Raw genomic sequence first — 18,589 nt, forward strand, 5'->3', positions numbered from 1 at the left:
AGATATGAAGTGTTTCATGTTCTCATTCGTCAAATTACTGTTTCACTATTGTAATGCCCCTGAGTAGCTATTAGTTAGGAGATTCAGTGTGCTCATGGAGAGAGAAATGGGGTTCAGAAAACTATTTCAGTGCTAGTTTATACATTTCTTTATTTCACCTTTATATAACCAGGTAAGCCAGTTGAGAACAAGTTCTCATTTACAACTGTGACCTGGCCAAGATAAAGCAAAGCAGTATGACACAAAGAACACAGAGTTACACATGGGATAAACAAATGTACAGTCAATAACACAATAGAAAAATCTATATACAGTGTGTGCAAATGTAGTAAGATTAGGGAGGTAAGGCAATAAATAGTACATAGTGACAAAATAATTACAATTTAGCAATTGAACACTGGAGTGATAGATAGTGCAGAAGATGAATGTGCAAGTAGAGATACTGGGGTGCAAAGGAGCAAAAAAATATATAACAATATGGAGATGAGGTAGTTGGGTGGACTATTTACAGATGGGCTGTGAACAGGTGCAATGATTGGTAAGCTGCTCTGACAGCTGATGCTTAACGTTGGTGAGGGAGATAAGACTCTAGCTTCAGTGATTTTTGCAATTCGTTCCAGTCATTGGCAGCAGAGAACTGGAAGGAAAGGTGGCCAAAGGAGGAGTTGAGCTTTGGGGATTTCCAGTGAAATATACCTGCTGGAGCATGTGCTGCTATGGTGACCAGTGAGCTGAGATAAGGCGGGGCTTTACCTAGCGAAGACTTATAGATGACCTGGAGCCAGTGGGTTTGGCAACGAATATGAAGCGAGGACCATGCCAACGAGAGCATACAGGTCGCAGTGGTGGGTAGTATATTGGGCTTTGGTGACAAAATGGATGGCACTGTGATAGACTGCATCCAATTTGCTGAGTATTGTGTGTTGAGTGTTGAGTGTTGGAGGCTATTTTGTAAATTACATTGCCGAAGTCAAGGATCGGTAGGATAGTCCGTTTTTATGTTTGGCAGCATGAGTGAAGGATCCTATGTTGCGGAATAGGAAGCCGATTCTAGATTTAATTTTGGATTGGAGATGCTTAATGTGAGTCTGGAAGGAGGATTTACAGTCTAACCAGACACCTAGGTATTTGTAGTTCTATATTAGTGTAGTGTATTATGTAGTTGTATATTCTAAGTCAGAAACGTCCAGAGTAGTGATGTTAGACGGGCGGGCAGGTGCGGGCAGCGATCGGTTGAAGGGCATGCATTTAGTTTTACTTGCATTTAAGAGCAGTTGCAGGTCGCGGAAGGAGCGTTGTATGGCATTGAAGCTCGTTTGGAGGTTTGTTAACACAGTATCCAAAGAAGGGCCAGAAGTATACCGATAAAAATGCAGTGATTGACATTTGAGTCGAAAGCATTGTCCAGGTCGATGAAGACGGCTGCACAGTTATTGAGACATTCAATATACTGTATTACACTGCTACTAAAAGCTAGTGGATGGATTTCTTAGCTCTGGGCTATATGAACATTCATTTGCTGAAAGGTAGATGTATGACTGTTCTTGTAAGTAGCTTTCTGCTGGATGTATAGAATTGATCAGTCTGGGTAAAAAAAACAGTGGTCCTTCAACTGGTTTTGCCTCGGAACCCAAATTGAACCAGGTTGTCTCAGTTGCGATACAATATTCTCATCATGAAAAATAATTGCCAAAATACAATCTGGAAAACAAATTTTTATGCTACACAGATAGTAAATGTAGCAATTACATGACAAGGGAACAACATTCCCACCTCTTTCATTGTCAATAATACAATTTTGCCCATATTCATGATAAAGAATGTTAATAAACTTACTGGCTTGAGACCACAAAATTAACCAAAATAGTACTGCTAACAGCACTATTGTCACGTTCTGACCTTAATTTCCTTTGTTTTGTATTTATTTAGTATGGTCAGGGCGTGAGTTGGGTGGGTTGTCTATGTTTGTTTTTCTAGGTTTTGGGAATTTCTATGTTTCGGCCTAGTATGGTTCTCAATCAGAGGCAGGTGTCATTAGTTGTCTCTGATTGGGAATCATACTTAGGTAGCCTGGGTTTCACTGTGTGTTTGTGGGTGATTGTTTCCGTGTCTGTGTTTGTTCGCCACACGGTACTGTTTCAGTTTTGTTCACGTTTATTGTTTTGTATTCATTGAGTGTTCAGTTCATGTTTTTAAATAAACAACCATGGACACTTACCACGCCGCATCTTGGTCCGATCCTTGCTACACCTCCTCTTCAGACGAAGAGGAGGAAAACCATTACAGAATCACCCACCCACCAAGGACCGAGCGGCGTGGTAAAAAACCGCAGCGACGACAGCAGCAGCAGCAGCAACAGCGGCCAGCATCACAGGACTCCTGGACATGGGAGCAGATACTGAACAGAGAGGGACCCTGGGCACAGGCTGGGGAAAATCGCCGCCCTAAAGCAGAGCTGGAGGCAGCGAAAGCTGAGCGGCGTGGTAAAAAACCGCAGCGACGACAGCAGCAGCAACCACAGCGGCCAGCATCACAGGAGGAATGGACATTGGAGGATGTATTGGACGGCAAGGGTTGCTACACCTGGGAGGAGATCCTGGCGGGAAAGGATCGCCTTCCATGGGAACAGGTGGAGGCAGCTAGGAGAGCGGAGGCAGCCGGAGAGAGGAGCCAGCGATGTGAGGAGCCAGCACGGCAGTGCGACAGGTACGAGAGGCAGCCCCAAATTATTTGGGGGGGGGCACACGAGGTGTGGTACTAAGCCAGGTAGCAGACCTGAGCTCACTCCTCGTGCTTATGATAAGCAGCGCATTACTGGTCAGGCACCGTGTTATGCGGTTAAGCGCACGGTGTCGCCAGTGCGTGCCCATAGCCCGGTGCGCTATAGGGCAGCCCCCCGAGAGTGCCATGCGAGTGTGGGCATTGAGCCAGGGCGTATGGTGCCTGCTCAGCGGGTCTGGTCGCCGGTACGCAGTTTTGGTCCAGGTTATCCTGCGCCGGCTCTGCGTGCTGTGTCTCCGGGGCGCTGGGAGGGTGCAGTGCGTCCTCTGCCCGCGCTCCGCTCGTGCCGGGCAAATGTGGGAGTGGAGCCAAAGGGAGAGGTGCGTGTAGTAAGCACTAGATCTCCCGTGCTTACCCACAGCCCGGTTCAACCTGTGCCTGCACTCTGGAGGGTCCGGGCTAGAGTAGTTGTCCAGCCTGGGGAAGTGGTGCCAAGGTTGCGCACCAGAGCTCCAGTGCTCCCCCACAGCCCGGTCCTTCAGGCTCCTCCTAACACCAAGCCTCCTGAAGGTCTCCCCAGCCTGGTGGTTCCTGTGGCAGCCCCACGCACCAGGCTGTCTCTCTGTCTCCTCCCTGCAGGTGGTCCCGCCTGTCCGGCGCCGCTGCCGGAGCGTCCCGCCTGTCCGGCGCCGCTGCAGTCTCCCGCCTGTCCGGCGCCGCTGCGGAGCATCCGCCTGTCCGGCGCCGCTGCCGGAGCGTCCCGCCTGTCCGGCGCCGCTGCCGGAGGCGTCCCGCTGTCCGGCGCCGCTGCCGGAGCGTCCCGCCTGTCCGGCGCCGCTGCCGGAGGCGTCCCGCCTGCCCGGAGCGCCCAGCGTCCCGCCTGTCCGGCGCCGCTGCCGAGCGTCCCGCCTGTCCGGCGCCGCTGCCGGAGCCTCCCGCCTGTCCGGCGCCGCTGCGCCGCTGCGGGAGCGTCCCGCCTGTCCAGCGCCGCTGCCGGAGCCTCCCCCAGTCCGGCGCCGCTGCCGGAGCCCCTCAGCCCAGAGGCGCCAGAGCCCCTCAGCCCAGAGGCGCCAGAGCCCCTGCCCCTCTGTCCCGAGCCCCTCAGCCCAGAGGCGCCAGAGCCCCTGCCCCTCTGTCCCGAGCCCCTGCCCCTCTGTCCCGAGCTCCTGCCCCTCTGTCCAGAGCTTCTGCCCCTCTGTCCCGAGCTGCCCCTCTGTCCAGTGGGGTCATTGAGAGGGGTGGCCATGGTGAGAAAGCCACGGAGGCGGACAATAAGGCGGACTAAGACAATGTTGAAATGGGGTCCGCGTCCCACACCAGAACCGCCACCGCGGACAGACGCCCACCCAGACCCTCCCCTATAGGTCAAGGTTTTGCGGCCGGAGTCCGCACCTTTGGGGGTACTGTCACGTTCTGACCTTAATTTCCTTTGTTTTGTATTTATTTAGTATGGTCAGGGCGTGAGTTGGGTGGGTTGTCTATGTTTGTTTTTCTAGGTTTTGGGAATTTCTATGTTTCGGCCTAGTATGGTTCTCAATCAGAGGCAGGTGTCATTAGTTGTCTCTGATTGGGAATCATACTTAGGTAGCCTGGGTTTCACTGTGTGTTTGTGGGTGATTGTTTCCGTGTCTGTGTTTGTTCGCCACACGGTACTGTTTCGGTTTTGTTCACGTTTATTGTTTTGTATTCATTGAGTGTTCAGTTCATGTTTTTAAATAAACAACCATGGACACTTACCACGCCGCATCTTGGTCCGATCCTTGCTACACCTCTTCAGACACACTTTCTACTTGATTTACGTTGCTTCAATTCAGAATGCAGTATTTTTTTAATTATTGTTTTTTTTTACTGACACCCGCAAGCCACTCAAAGCCTCCCGCAACACACCAGTGTAGAATCGCTGCTGTAAAGTATCTTCACAACTTTAGAAGAAACACTCCAGTAACACCATCTTCATTCCTGGCACAAGTTGCATCAAGAAAAAAACCTGGTTCCTCTGGATACATTTCAGAGTTCTGAATGACCAAAATGTTTGGGGGAAAAAAATAACATGTTGGGGCACTGCACGTAAAACCATTGAGACCATTACAACCATCCCATCGGCCTTTCATCCTCAGAGTACATTTAGACCCTGTTGAAGGGAGTCTCTCAAGGATATGAGTGGTCTTGAAATCTTCTTCATCTGAGAAAGAAATTCCATTGCAGCTATGGCATCCAGTGACTCAACAATGCGTCAACATGCTCTCAGCTCTCAGTACTATTTTGAGTTGTGGACTCAGTGTGGGAATGCTTTATGCTAGGAGACATACGGTAGGTGCTCTAATAGGCTCTGTGAGGTTACGTAAGTGACAAAGAAGCTCCTCTTCACATTCTCTTCTTTTCTTATAATGAGCTGTTGGATCAGCATATATTTAAACTTTCATGTCAGCTTCCTCGGAGTGTCTTGGGAGAGTTGACATTGTAGTCATTTAGCAGACACGTTTATCCAACGCGACTTAGAGGAGCAGTTAGGGTTAAATGCCTTGCTCAAGGGCACATCAACTAGATTGTTTTTACCTAGTCGGCTCGGGATTAGAACCAGCGACCTTTCAGTTACAACGTTCTTATCCTCCTGAGTGGCGCAGCGGTCTAAGGCACTGCATCTCAGTGCCAGAGGCGTCACTACAGACCCTGGTTCCATTTCAGGCTGTATCACAACCCGCTTTGATTGAGAGTCCCATAGGGCGGTGCTCAATTGGCACAGTGTCGCCGGGGTAGGTCGTCATTGTAAATAAGAATTTGTTCTTAACTGATTTGCCTAGTTAAATAAAGGTTCAATAAATATAAACGCCACCCATACAGGAAGTCTAATTTCCCACGGTGAATTAATACTTTGACTCAATAAATATTGAGTGCATTTTACTTAGCAAAACTAACTGCACATACATATGGTATTCAAAGTCGGGGTCGACACATTTAAAAAAACAAATAATACACACACACACACACATATATATATATATATGAAAGATAGACGAATAAGTAAATGTATTTATTGGCTCTCTTAATTTGGATAAGAGAGAAGAAAATGATCATTTTTTGATGTAAAAATTATGAGTCATTTGATTTGGGGTGGGGTCCCAAGAAATTATAGCAAAAAAAAATAATAAAAAATGAGGCTCCCGATAAGAAAGTTTGAATACCATTGTGTAAGGTATGTATCTGATGTTGGTTAGTAGTGGATATCTCTACGGACAGTGGTTTACCTGCAGTGGTGTACTCTCAGCTGACATTGATGTGAAGCCCACAATGTCACTGAAGTAGATTGTCACACTGTCAAATGCCTCCGCTTGGACCGTCTCCCCTCGCTTTAGCTGCTCTGCTACTGAGCTGTGGATAAGAGAACACAAATGTAGTAAAACAATGCAGAGTGAAATGCTAATACAGACCTATGAATCAACAGTGACCGTAAGCTTGGCAGCTACGGTCCACAATGAAAAATTATAGTATAAGCAGATCCTAACAGTATCACTTCCTTTCCATGAATATTTTAAAGTACAGTAATTACATTAAAGAGCCAGAGGCACAGTGTAGCACTAGTATCTAGGTTAACCCAGGACTCTGGTCAAATAGGCTGAATTCTGCAGTGAGAGAAGGTATCGCTCCGTTTTCTCAGGCCCTGTTCTGCCTGTCAAAAGGGCTTAAAGTTGGGGGGAGACATTTGGGCAGACAATGGGATGGTAAATGAGTGTGACTACACCACTGAGACAGACAACCCTATCACATTTCTCCTCCTAGTTCTGGTTAATGAGAAGTTTGCTTGTCAGCTCCCATCTTGGCTTGCCCTTTCATCTCCTCTCTGCTTACGTAACTGTAAATGTGTATATTAAAAAAAAGTGTGAGATAGAAGTGAAAGCTGATGCACTCTTCCACGCCGTGGAATTTAAACAATGAATAGGTGGAACGGCACAACACAGGAAATAGTCTAATTTTCTCTGTTTGAAAATCAGAAGTTCAGATGTATAAACATAATAGTGCAAGAGGAGAATCCAAATAATAATTATTCTGACTGTGGCAAGATCTGGTAAAGTAGATTTTCGGCTTTTCTCTTCTCCTCCAGGTAGGCTTGCGTTCGTTCCTCTACCAGGTTCTCCAGGTTGTTGGCGTACTGCTCCATCCTGGACAGCAGGTTGTTCAGAATGCTGGTACTTCCCTCCCTGTGACACAAACAGACAGAAAGATGACATGCCCATTCATTTGTTGACATTCTAAATGAAAAATCTTTCCATTCCATTAACCTCACCTAATATGGTCTATTCAATGCGTATTTCAGAACTGACTTCATGGTCGTACTTTTCAGACCCTTTGTCTATACAGCACAGTGGTTGAGTCATTCAGGGCTATACTGTAGCTGTCCAGTACTGTACACTCAGTGTTTGGAATCTTTCCCACATCTCTAATGGGTCATAGATCATACACCCACATGTAGAGGAACACGACGGTAAATCAAGACATTAACTACAGACGGTGGTAAATAGCAGTGCATCAAGGGTAATCACGTGAAGGATACACAGCTTACTCTCTTAAAGTACACTATAGACTGGCCCCGGCCCCGAATCATAAGGATTGTCACTGAGGACTGAGGACCCATAGGAGGGGAGAGATTTCACATTCTTTACCCAGCCGAATGGTTATCATAGTAATCAAGGTCACTTACAGAGAAGTCAATTCAGCCATTTGTAATACACAAAGTGAGAGCCCCTTATGTGGGCTACATCAGATCGTTTACGACACTGATTACTAAAGACCCTGTTTGTTCTTGTGTCCTTCAGCCAGGGTTTCACACACCAAAAATAACACGCCATCAGCCACTACGTCAATAAATTATATTTACGTAATGAAATGAAGTGCTTCTGAGAGGTATCAATCATGTCTCTCTTACCTCAGGCCAGTGGAATTGGCCAGAAGTATCACTGAGGCTAGCGATGCAAGTGGCTATATGTTAACGTGACAGACAGACCGATCCAGAGCCCTGCTTTGAGCCACACGGCCAAGCCGCCAGTCAATATAATGAACCACAACCTGTGTTGTGATCTCCCTGTCACAACTGTCAGAATTCAAACGGAGTACGTCTAACTCGCCAAAACAAACAGCCTTTGTACTTGTAAGAAATACAGAAGCGTTGAATGACATGAAAACAGTTCTGCAGCAAGGGGACACATCTGATAGTGGGGGTGTTGTAGGGAAAAGGAGTATGGCCCTGAAAGCTTCATCCGGTGACAAAACAAACACCAGGGTCTGATTTCCTCCCACGGCTCATAAAGCACTTGATTTTCTTGGTTGCAGAGGTCACTCCACATCTTCAAGGTTTTCTGGATTTTGATCAGCAGGTAGATCACATATTTCTCCTTCTGTGACAGGTCTGCCCAGCTCAAGGGAACACGCACCCACACAGAAACCAAAATATGCATCTGAATAATGCATGGGGTAGGCCATGAAGATAAATATAAACTCCACACTTGTGGAGGATGAATACTTCCTATCGCTCTGATCTGAAATTATTTGTGTGTGATAAGCAGCACCACTTTCTTTCATCTTATTTATATTAATGCTATTCCCTTTTCTGGCATCTCTTGATAATATCAACTTATTTCAATTATTTCCTCCATTCTCCTTTTCAAGCATCTTGATAAAAATAAATCCAAAGAAAATATGATCTACATGGAGGAGCTAGGCAGCCATTTTGGGGCATGGTGGTGATCAGTGCTCACTTGTTGAGTTTGGTGATGTAGATCTTGATATGGCTAAAGTCGGGCCGCTCGACGGGGTCCTCGGCCCAGCAGCTGTCCATCAGGATGGTCAGCTCCTCACAGTGGCAGCTGTTGTCTGTGGTGGGCCGGAAGTAAGGCTTCTGGCCGTTACGCACCTTCTGCACTATCTCTGCAGTAGTCAAGATAGGGGAGTGTTAGTGTGTGTGTGTGCGTGTGTGTGCGTGCGCACTGCAGTCTCTGGGAAATTGATCGATCCATAAAGTCCTAGGGAGAACTGAAACCAGCAGTACTGCAGCCCTTGAACCAAGGACTGGAGTGGTCCAACCCGGAAGATGATTTTCTTTATGCATTAGGGAACATGCATGAAGGAGGAAATGGGGCAAAAAAGTTAGTCTTTTTGGTCTTAATTCATGTTAAGGGTTAGGCATTAGGGTTAGCAGAGTGGTTAGGTTAGGTTTAAAATCAGATTTGATGACTTTGTGGCTGTGCCAGTTATAGTGACCACTCTGCAGAGCTGCCTCCAGTACATGAGTCATTACAATAAATGCCAACCTGCATTTATTAGTATAATTAGTTTTACCTTTGGGGCTCAGATCCATGCCGTCCACATAGAAGGGTCCATTCCTCAGGGCTATCTCCTGTAGTATGATGCCAAAGCTGTACACGTCTCCTTTCTGGGTGCCCTGTGGAGGGTGTCTGTCGTAGATCAACAACTCAGGGGCCGTCCACAGCTTCTCTAGAAACACAACAAACTCACATTAACCACTGAGCATCTTCTCCTTTATCCAATCCTCCATTTTGTTTTCTTCCATTGGTGAAGAGGCAAAGTGATCACCTCGGCTGACAATGTTGACCTACTTGCATAGAGTGCGTGCGAGTCGTCATTTTCACATGATGAACGGAAACTGGCAAGGCCGTAATCCGTAATTTTCAACACAAATCGACTGTCCACCACACAATTAGATGACTTCAGATTTCCATGGGAGCCGATGTAGCTGTTGTGAAGATAGTTCATTCCCTGGCGGAGCAAGCATTAAATTGACCGTTCAAAAATAAATATCCTACATGACAACATACACATCTGATCATGTGGAAATAATGTGTTTTGAGTTTGATCGAAATGGAAATGTGGTTAGAGCGTTGGGCTGGTAACCGGAAGGTTGCAAGTTCAAATCCCCGAGCTGACAAGGTACAAAACTGTCGTTCTGCCCCTGTACAGGCAGTTAACCCACTGTTCCTAGGCCGTCATTGAAAATAAGAATTTGTTCTTAACTGACTTGCCTAGTTAAATAAGGGTAAAAAAATATATATATGTCTAATATTTGTAGGAGCGTATGTCAGAATGTGGCTTATAGTGCCTTTTGCTTGTTAGAAAGTCCCTGTTGTTGACAGCTTGACAGACTGTTATTTTAACAGTAATTTGGTTAATTTCCTCCATGATCCACATAAAAAAGCCCTTTTGTTAGAGCAGGCTAAAAATAATTACTGAAAATACATGGATGATTACATTTGATTAAGCGGAAGGAATTTTGTAGCGATGTTGTCATTATGTTGCTTTCTAAGTTTTCAACCTGGACTCATGGGTAGATGTAACATAGTAAATGTAAATCTGTTTCCCTGTAGCATGAAATGTTACATTACATATGATGTTACAATTCGTATGATATGTTACAAATTGCAATTTTTTTGTGGCTTATATTAGGTAGGTGGCTAACGCTAGCTAGGTGGGTGACGTTAGCAAGGCTAGGGGTAAGAGGGGTTACGGTTAAGAGTTGGGTTAAAGGGGTAGTCCTTTCCTGCAGTCAAACGAGCTAGTGGCCTCATGGGTGGAATGTTAAATGTTAAGAATTCCATAATTACTCAACATCATTTTGAAAAGCTGTCAAAATTCCGGTGTTTCTTTGTAGAACGGTTTTATTGTCAGTCTTTTGTGATGTACAGTACCAGTCAAAAGCTTGGATACACCTACTCATTCAAGGGTTTTCTTTATTTTTTACAATTTTCTACATTGTAGAATAATATTGAAGACATCAAAACTATAAAATAACACATATGGAATCATGTAGTAACAAAAAAAAGGTGTTAAAAACAAATCTAAATATATTTTAGATTTTCCAAAGTAGCCACCCTTTGCCTTGATGACAGCTTTGCACACCCGGCATTCTCTCAACCTGCTTCATTGAGGAACCCATCTCAATTGGGTTGAGGTCAAGTGATTGTGAAGGCCAGGTCATCTGATGCAGCACTACATCACTCTCCTTCTTGATCAAATAGCCCTTACACTGCCTGGAGGTTTGTTGGGTCATTGTTCTGTTGAAAAACAAATGATAGTCCCACTAAACGCAAACCAGATGGAATGGCGTATCAGTGTAGAATACTATGGTAGCCATGCTGGTTAAGCGTGCCTTGAATTCTAAATAAATCACTGACAGTGTCACCAGCAAAGCACCCCCACACCATCACACCTCCTCCTCCATGCGTCATGGTGTGCACAACACATGCGAAGATCATCTGTCCACCTACTCTCACAAAGACACAGCGGTTGGAGCCAAAAATCCCAAATTTGGACTCATCATACCAAAAGACAGATGTACACCTGTCTAATGTCCATTGCTCGTGTCTCTTGGCCCAAGCAAGCCTCTTCTTATTATTGGTGTCCTTTAGTAGTGGTTTCTTTGCAGCAATTCAACCATGAAGACCTGATTCCTCTGAACAGTTGATGTTGAGATGTGTCTGTTACTTGAACTCTATGAATCATTTATTTGGGCTGCAATTTCTGAGTCTGGTCATTCTAATGAACTTATCCTCTACAGCAAAGGTGACTCAGGTCTTCCTTTCCTGTGGCGGTCCTCGTGAGAGCCAGTTTCATCATAGCGCATGATGGTTTTTGCGACTGCACTTGAAGAAACTTTCAAAGTTCTTGAAATTTTCCGGATTGACGAACCTTTATGTCTTAAAGTAATGATGAACTGTCGTTTCTCTGTGCTTATTTTAGCTGTTCTTGCCATAACATGGACTTGGTCTTTTACCAAATTGGGCTATCTTTTGTATACCACCCCTATCTTGTCACAACACAACTGATTAGCTCAAATGCATTAAGGAAAGGAATTCCACAAATGTACTTTTAACAAGGCACACCTGTTAATTGAAATGCATTCCAGGTGACTACCTCATGTAGTTGGTTGAGAGAATGCCAAGAGTGTGTAAAGTTGTCATCAATAAACTCAAATATAAACTATATTTTGAGTTGTTTAACACTTGTGGTTACTACATGATTCCATATGTGTTATTTAATAGTTTTGATGTATTCACTACACTTCTACAATGTAGAAAATAGTAAGAAATTAAGAAAAACCCTTGAATCAGTAGGTGTCCAAACACTTGACTGGTCCTGTATATAAAATGTAATATTGGAATGAAAATTCTAAATGTAATACATTTCAACTCTATATCTGACATGCTACAGGCGTCTTCTTTTTTAAGCCCATAACCATGTGTGTGAGGTGTATACTTTAGTTTCAAAGTAAATTTGTTTAAGACTACCAATAAAAAATTATGTGTGGGGGAAGGGTTAGCTAACATGTTAAAAAGTTGCAAAGTAGCTAGAAAGTATTAAATAGTTGCAAAGTTACTAATGACCTAATATGCTAAGGTGGTCCGTAATGAGATTCAAGCACGCAACCTTTGGGTAGCTAGACATTCGTGTTATACGCCCAGCCACTGCTGGTTTTGCCTTAAGTAACCGTCTGACTTATGTAACCACACCAAACATAACATATCATACTAATTTAAGTGTCCCGGATTTAAATCTACTATGTTACTTCTAGTCTATGAGACCAGAGTGAAGTTTTCGGTCATACTAAGTGTGATGCCAATGTAAAGGGCTTGATTAGCGAGCAACACCTCCTCCTGATTCAGCTCATGACGAGGCTCGAACCCAAGACCTCTGTCTTGCTAGCTCACGCGACCGCCCTCCTGAAACGTGTTACGAGTCGGCACCACGCAAAAAGCTTGCTATTCGCTGGTGTAAGTGGGGACACTTTAGCCTGAGAAGTAAGTTTCACACATCCACATGTGCTACATCAATACCTACTCTCTCTAATATTCATTAGACATTCTTATTGAACCTTTACTTAACTAGGCAAGTCAGTTAAGAACAAATTCTTATTTACAATGATAGCCTACCCCAGCCAAACCCTCCCCTAACCCGGACGACGCTGGGCCAATTGTGCGCCGCCCTAATAAGGTACCCATGTGACCTCAAAACAACCCAACTGCAGTTACAATCATAGTACATGTATTGTTGGCTGCTGTCAAACAGGACACATACCTTGACTATGTCGTTGATGAGTGAATAGCGGAACATCCAGTCCAGATTGATGCTCTCATTCTCCAAAATGTCCTGGAAGTAGAAGTACAATTTTCAGCTGACATCGCTAATCCTGACATCGCTCTAATTCATCTGACATCTCCCTGTTTCACATAACGTATCCATCATTTGAATGAATAATAAATGAATGAATAATAAAATTAGCAAGACCACACCGAATGGTCATTTCAATATTCTAGTTGGTCCAAGTGATTATACTTGGCAAAACATGCAAACACAATTGAAATGCCATTAAACGGAATGATTGTGAGATCTTACCTGAAGACTACCTCTGGGACAATATTCAGTCACGATGCAGTTGTTGGGAGGGTCAATGCAGGCACCGATGAATCTGGTTAAATGATTGAACTGCACATCTCTCATCTGTAAACAAACAAATTGACATTCAAATCTCTCTCTCTCTCGCGCTCATATGGCAATAGATATGGTTTTTCCTTTCTAGAGAAGCAACCCCAAAAAAAGCACCTCATCAGAATAGTCCATTTACACCGTGCAGGTTTTGGTACAGTGTCTTTTCTACACGTTGAGTATAGCATTCCTTCATTGGCCATCCAGTTGACACGTGCATGTGAATAACTTGGGCCGGGAGGTTATGAATGAGGCAGTGTTGTGGGAACTTACAGCATGTGAAAAAATGCAGAGGTGTTGAAAGGAGGTACTGGCTCTAATATGAGTGCATAGCAGTCAAACGTGTAAAAGGCACTACATGGAAAATTATCATTAATTCCATGTCCTCTTTTTACAACCTGGGATCTCATCCAAAAATGAATCATGTCAAATAAAAGCATACAAAACAAAATCCTATAAATGATGTTCGGGCTTGTCACATAGGAAAGCGTTGCGTGCTCTGTATTTAAAAATGCTATATGATGTGTATGTATAAACAACAGAGCGAAATTGAATCCAGTCCACACATCCTCTCTGTTTCAATACATCCATGCCCTGGCAGGGAGGATGTACATAATATCTCTGAGCAGTGTGAAACTTCCAAAAACAGTGAGAATAACCTGTACAGTGTGTTTTGGTTTGGGGCCGATTCACTAACAGAGGTGAGTGACAGCTGCTGAAACACCAAAACCAGGGAGTCAGTTGCTCCTGTTTCACAGCTCAGGAGAAGTTAGCATACCCTTTGGCCTATATAATTTCCCCTGCGGAACACTAGCAAAGGGAGGATAGGAGAGAAGAGGGGGAGGATAGCCTCAAAGACAAACGGTTAAGTTTCCATTGGCAGGCCCCTCTCTCCCTCATCTGGTCGGCTCTTTCATGAGCGGGGAACTGACAGCCGATCAGGTCCCTGGGGCGTCTGATGAGCAGCCAGCTCAGACTGGTGTCTCTCCTGAGTGCGCCGCCCACCCGCCATCGCTGAGTAGAGGCATCCAGGGCCTTCCCATCCACTGGGCCACAGTTCAGAGCGAGAGAGCGAGGGGGTGGGGCCTAGGCTGCCCAGAGCCTTATCCATGGCACAGATGATAACTCAATTAATACAGACCCAGAGATCCGATGATAGCACTGACTAACGTCTGGCCTTTCATTAGCCTGAAACTAATATGTTTCAGCAGTGTTTTGTCGTTCCCACATCGTGTTTCAAGTCGGACGTAATTCTTTTTTCCCACATTTCTCTGTCACTGTCTCATAAAAAGTAATTCCCAAAATGGAGACAATTTTCTTCATCCACAGCTGTTGCAGCTGATGTTCGAGGACGTTTGAGGATCTGAGTCTTTAACAGCAGCAGCACAGGTTCAGTAATAAGACATCTCCTGTAGCGGCGTGAAAGAGGCCCTCCTTCGAACAACTTTGTAATGATTCAGCACACAGCCCCCAATGCCCACACTGGTTTTACCACCTCAGTGGGAGAGCCTAATTCTAATACTGCTGCTGCAGAGGGGTCATAAACAGAGGCATGCTCGCCTAAAACAACATGAGGCAGTGCCCCGGTAAAGGGACATTCAACTCTAGTCCAGGAGGGTCAGACTGTTTACTAGTTTAGACCCAAGTCCTTTCATCGGTGACTGGTTCAAACCTGGGGAAATCAGGTGAGTGGTCTCTATAGCAGCCAATAACACTAAATCATCAATGACGTATAAAGGGAAAAGACCACTCGCTGGACTAATCTTAACAAACGCTTCAGGAATGGATACCCCTCTGCAGTGAGGCAGTAAGGAGTTAAAACAACCCACCAGACTTTATGACAATAACTTTAAGTAATAACAGCAGACATACACAGTAAAACATTGGGTACTGGTCTGGACTTACATGTTTGAGCTCGAACAGCACTTGTCTGGTCAGCTCGATCCTCTTCTTGTTCACATGTTTGATGGCCACCAGGTTGCCCTGTGTCAAAGAGATAAAGAGATGGAGATTAAAAACCTTCTACTGCAGGTTGAGCGACAGACTGCTGTGTAGTGTACTGGGACTATAGAGATATGTTCTTTAGTAGGGTTTCCCAAACTCAGTCCTGGGTCACCCCCTTGGGTGCACGTTTTAGTTTTTGCCCTAGCACTACACAGCTCATTCAAAGAATCAACTCATCATCAAGCTTTGATTATTTGAATCAGCTGTGTAGTGGGAAAAACAAAATGGCACCCCTGCGAGGCCCCAGGACCGAGTTTGGGAAACACTGGCCTATAGTATTATTTTTCTATGACTGTGACAATTCAATAGGAGAGACCTAAATGTGACCATCTATGGGATCTGTGTGACGGACAGGCATCCATTCATTGGGAAGAATGAAAAGGACAAATATAATGCTAATGGGAACATATCTACGCATATTTTTCACAGAATTCTTGAAAGGTAAAGGGGAAAACACACGGGACAATAGGTGGACTATAGTGTAGATATAATAGTGTATGGTATATATGCCAGCTATATTTAACATCTGTTCTATGCTACCGAGATGGAGAGTTATATCTGTCACTTTGATATGTAAAGATAAGTCAATCTACAGAGAAAGTACCATCAAATCCAAGGTGTGAATTCTAACTAGAAAAAGTGAGAAAAATACACAAACTTTGGATACTTGATCATAGGGATATAATCCTATATGGTTGAATAGAAGAACAAACTAAATTGTTACATGTAGCCAACAGCCACGTATCAACATTCAAGGCCTGACATTGATATTATATTCCTCCACCCTCTCAATAGACTCGTTAAACAGAAACATTAACAACAAGTTGCTAGCGGTGTCCAGACTGCGAGGTGGGATGTGAACCACACTCTGTGTCTCACCAGCCATCTGAGCTGAGCTCTGCGGAGCTCGCCCACTCTCCTATCCATCTCCTCTGTGAGCATGCACATGTGTGGGTGTGAAGGAGTGAGCAGGAGTTGAAAATATCACAACTCAGAAAGCCTTACCTTAAAATAGCCTGTTTTAGCAAATAGCTGATATTTTCCATGGGCAGTTATCAAGGAGCCGTAGCTGGAGCCTCTCTGGAAGGAGTAACAAGTATCCTTTCTCAGATAAGATACAGTCAGAGAAATGTTCAGGTACACTACAATTAGGTTCAGTTTGGTTATTATTAAATGTACAAATATACAATGCAACGATACAATGTTCACTGATACAATTGAGTTATTTTCAGAGATTTAACATTTTATTCATATCTCAAAACATTTTTGAAAAAGGCTCAGTGTATATTTGCCAGGTAAATGAAGAATTGGCATGTTTTCATATGCCAAACAGAATTCTGGGGAGATGTATGTGTAGGAACGAGCGTGCACAGGGTGAATGAAAGGGAGTGAGGGAATATATTAAGTGTCAGCATGCACCACATATTAGTAAATAATGCAAATATTGGCAACACATGGTATACTGGAAAATACATTTGTTTTGTAAATCAACATGTTTTCCACAGTTTTATCCCAGGAATTGGACTGTAAAACTTGTAATGAAGAAAGTGTGTGCATGAATTCCTGTGCATGTGTACTGTAAGTGTGTAATTATTGGCACCCTTGATAAAGACGAGCAAAAAAAAGACTATAAAATAATACAAATACTGAGCTATATTGTATGCAAAAAAATATATAAATTGTTATTTTATACTAATACAATTGCTCAGAGAAACAAATTTTGTTTAACAAATAATACAAATATTATTTAAAAAATGAGTAGCACCCCTATTTGCAATACTCTCACTCTCCCCTTGTGAGGATAATGACACTGAGCCTTTTTCAAACAAACTGTATGAGATTGGAGAACACATTGGGAGGGATATTAGACCATTCCTCCACACAGAATCTCAGAATCTTCAGATCCTTGATATTATTTGGTCTACTCTGCTCTTATGAACTGCCCTCTTCAATTCAAACTACAGGGTTTCAATGTTGTTCATGTCCGGAGACTGAGATGACCATGGCAAAATGTTGATTTTATGGCCAATTAACCATTTCTTTGTGGATTATGATTAGTGCTTGGGGTTGCTGTCTTGCTAGAAGATCCAATTGCAGCCAAGTGTCAGCCTCCTGGCAGAGGCAACCAGGTTTTGTCTAAAATGTCCTGGTACTTGGTAAAGTTCATGATACAAGGGCCCCAGGACCAGTGGAAGAAAAAACATAAAAAAGATCCACAACCACATTTTTCTGCATATGCTTCTGTTTTTCAACGCCAAACCCACCACTGGCGTGTGTGGCCAAAGAGCTCTATTTTCATGTCACCTGACCAAAGCACCGGTTCCAATCCAATGTGCCAATGCAGTTGATCAAAACTCCAGGTGGTGCTATGGTCAGATAACATGAAAATAGAACAGGGGTGCCAATCATTTTGTCGACAAGCTATTACTTTGTTAAACAAAATCTCTTTCTCGAAGCAACTGTTGTAATATAAAAAACAACAACATATGAATTGTATGTATGTATGGGCCAGACTTGGGGATATTGTAACAATCATTTAATATGAGTCTGCCATTGCAAACCCTGCAACCTTCAATAAACCACTGGGAAGACTTTCAAGAATGTGTAAACTAACAAATGATTTGGACCCTCTTTCACTCCTTCTCTGTCTTTCTCTGTTTCTCTCTCGGTGTAAAACATGTTCTGTATGTAGACACTGACATGTTAACACATGTTAATGCCATGTTTGCTATTTTGTTTGCTACTAAACAATAATGACATCAATAATAGTACCCAGAGACAGATATCTATCCTCTGTGATACTTTAGGTCTATAGAGAGGATGAGCCTTTCATTTCACTGACTAAAATGGAATTCTAATCTGCCAGAGAAACAAGAACGTCTTAATCTCTGACGTACTGCAGTGCCAGGACTACGGTACTGATAAATAGAAATTCAATAGTAAGATCAAATTGTGAGGAAATCTTTTAGGCATAATATGAGATTGCTCTGAATGACTAATATACAACATACTACAGACCATTCATTGGTTTGAACTCTTTGAGTCTTGACAGGATATTTCAGAGACAAACGTACCTGTGAGAGTGTCAGACGGCTGCCTGCTTTTTTGGGGTATTTGTTGGGGCTCTCAAACTGCAGGTCCTCCCACTTTATCCTCCACAGCATTCCAGCCAACTCCTTCTCCAGCTTCAGCTTCCTTCAACAGGAACAGCAGGGGGACACATTAATAAAGGGGTTTTACAACAAAGGCACAGAACTGAACGCTCACATGTGAATGCAGTATGCATGGAATGGTTGTTATCAGATTGGTGAAACAGAAATTACAGAATCATCAGCCATGACAGAATCATTACTGATGAGCAATGTATTTGTGATTT

At 43.8% G+C, this 18,589-nt stretch overlaps 1 protein-coding gene across 2 annotated transcripts in view; it reads right to left on the bottom strand.

The window, feature by feature from the left end:
* The window catches only part of LOC115101146 (atrial natriuretic peptide receptor 2-like), a 44,044-nt gene that overhangs the window by 4,209 nt on the left and 21,246 nt on the right, over positions 1-18,589 (bottom strand). Inside the window, exons 8-17 of one of the 2 annotated variants that reach the window (XM_029620391.2) lie at positions 18,288-18,408; positions 16,219-16,293; positions 15,115-15,192; positions 13,120-13,224; positions 12,802-12,873; positions 9,330-9,489; positions 9,052-9,207; positions 8,472-8,640; positions 6,771-6,917; positions 5,967-6,090 (exon numbers count right to left, since the gene is read on the bottom strand). In XM_029620391.2, the coding sequence (XP_029476251.1) occupies positions 5,967-6,090; positions 6,771-6,917; positions 8,472-8,640; positions 9,052-9,207; positions 9,330-9,489; positions 12,802-12,873; positions 13,120-13,224; positions 15,115-15,192; positions 16,219-16,293; positions 18,288-18,408 (1,207 nt within the window). Of the gene's footprint in view, positions 1-5,966; positions 6,091-6,770; positions 6,918-8,471; positions 8,641-9,051; positions 9,208-9,329; positions 9,490-12,801; positions 12,874-13,119; positions 13,225-15,114; positions 15,193-16,218; positions 16,315-18,287; positions 18,409-18,589 lie in introns of both variants that reach the window. The other variant, XM_065004768.1, reaches the window with a different exon arrangement.

Source organism: Oncorhynchus nerka, linkage group LG19, assembly GCF_034236695.1.
Source record: "Oncorhynchus nerka isolate Pitt River linkage group LG19, Oner_Uvic_2.0, whole genome shotgun sequence".
Lineage (NCBI taxonomy): Eukaryota > Metazoa > Chordata > Actinopteri > Salmoniformes > Salmonidae > Oncorhynchus > Oncorhynchus nerka.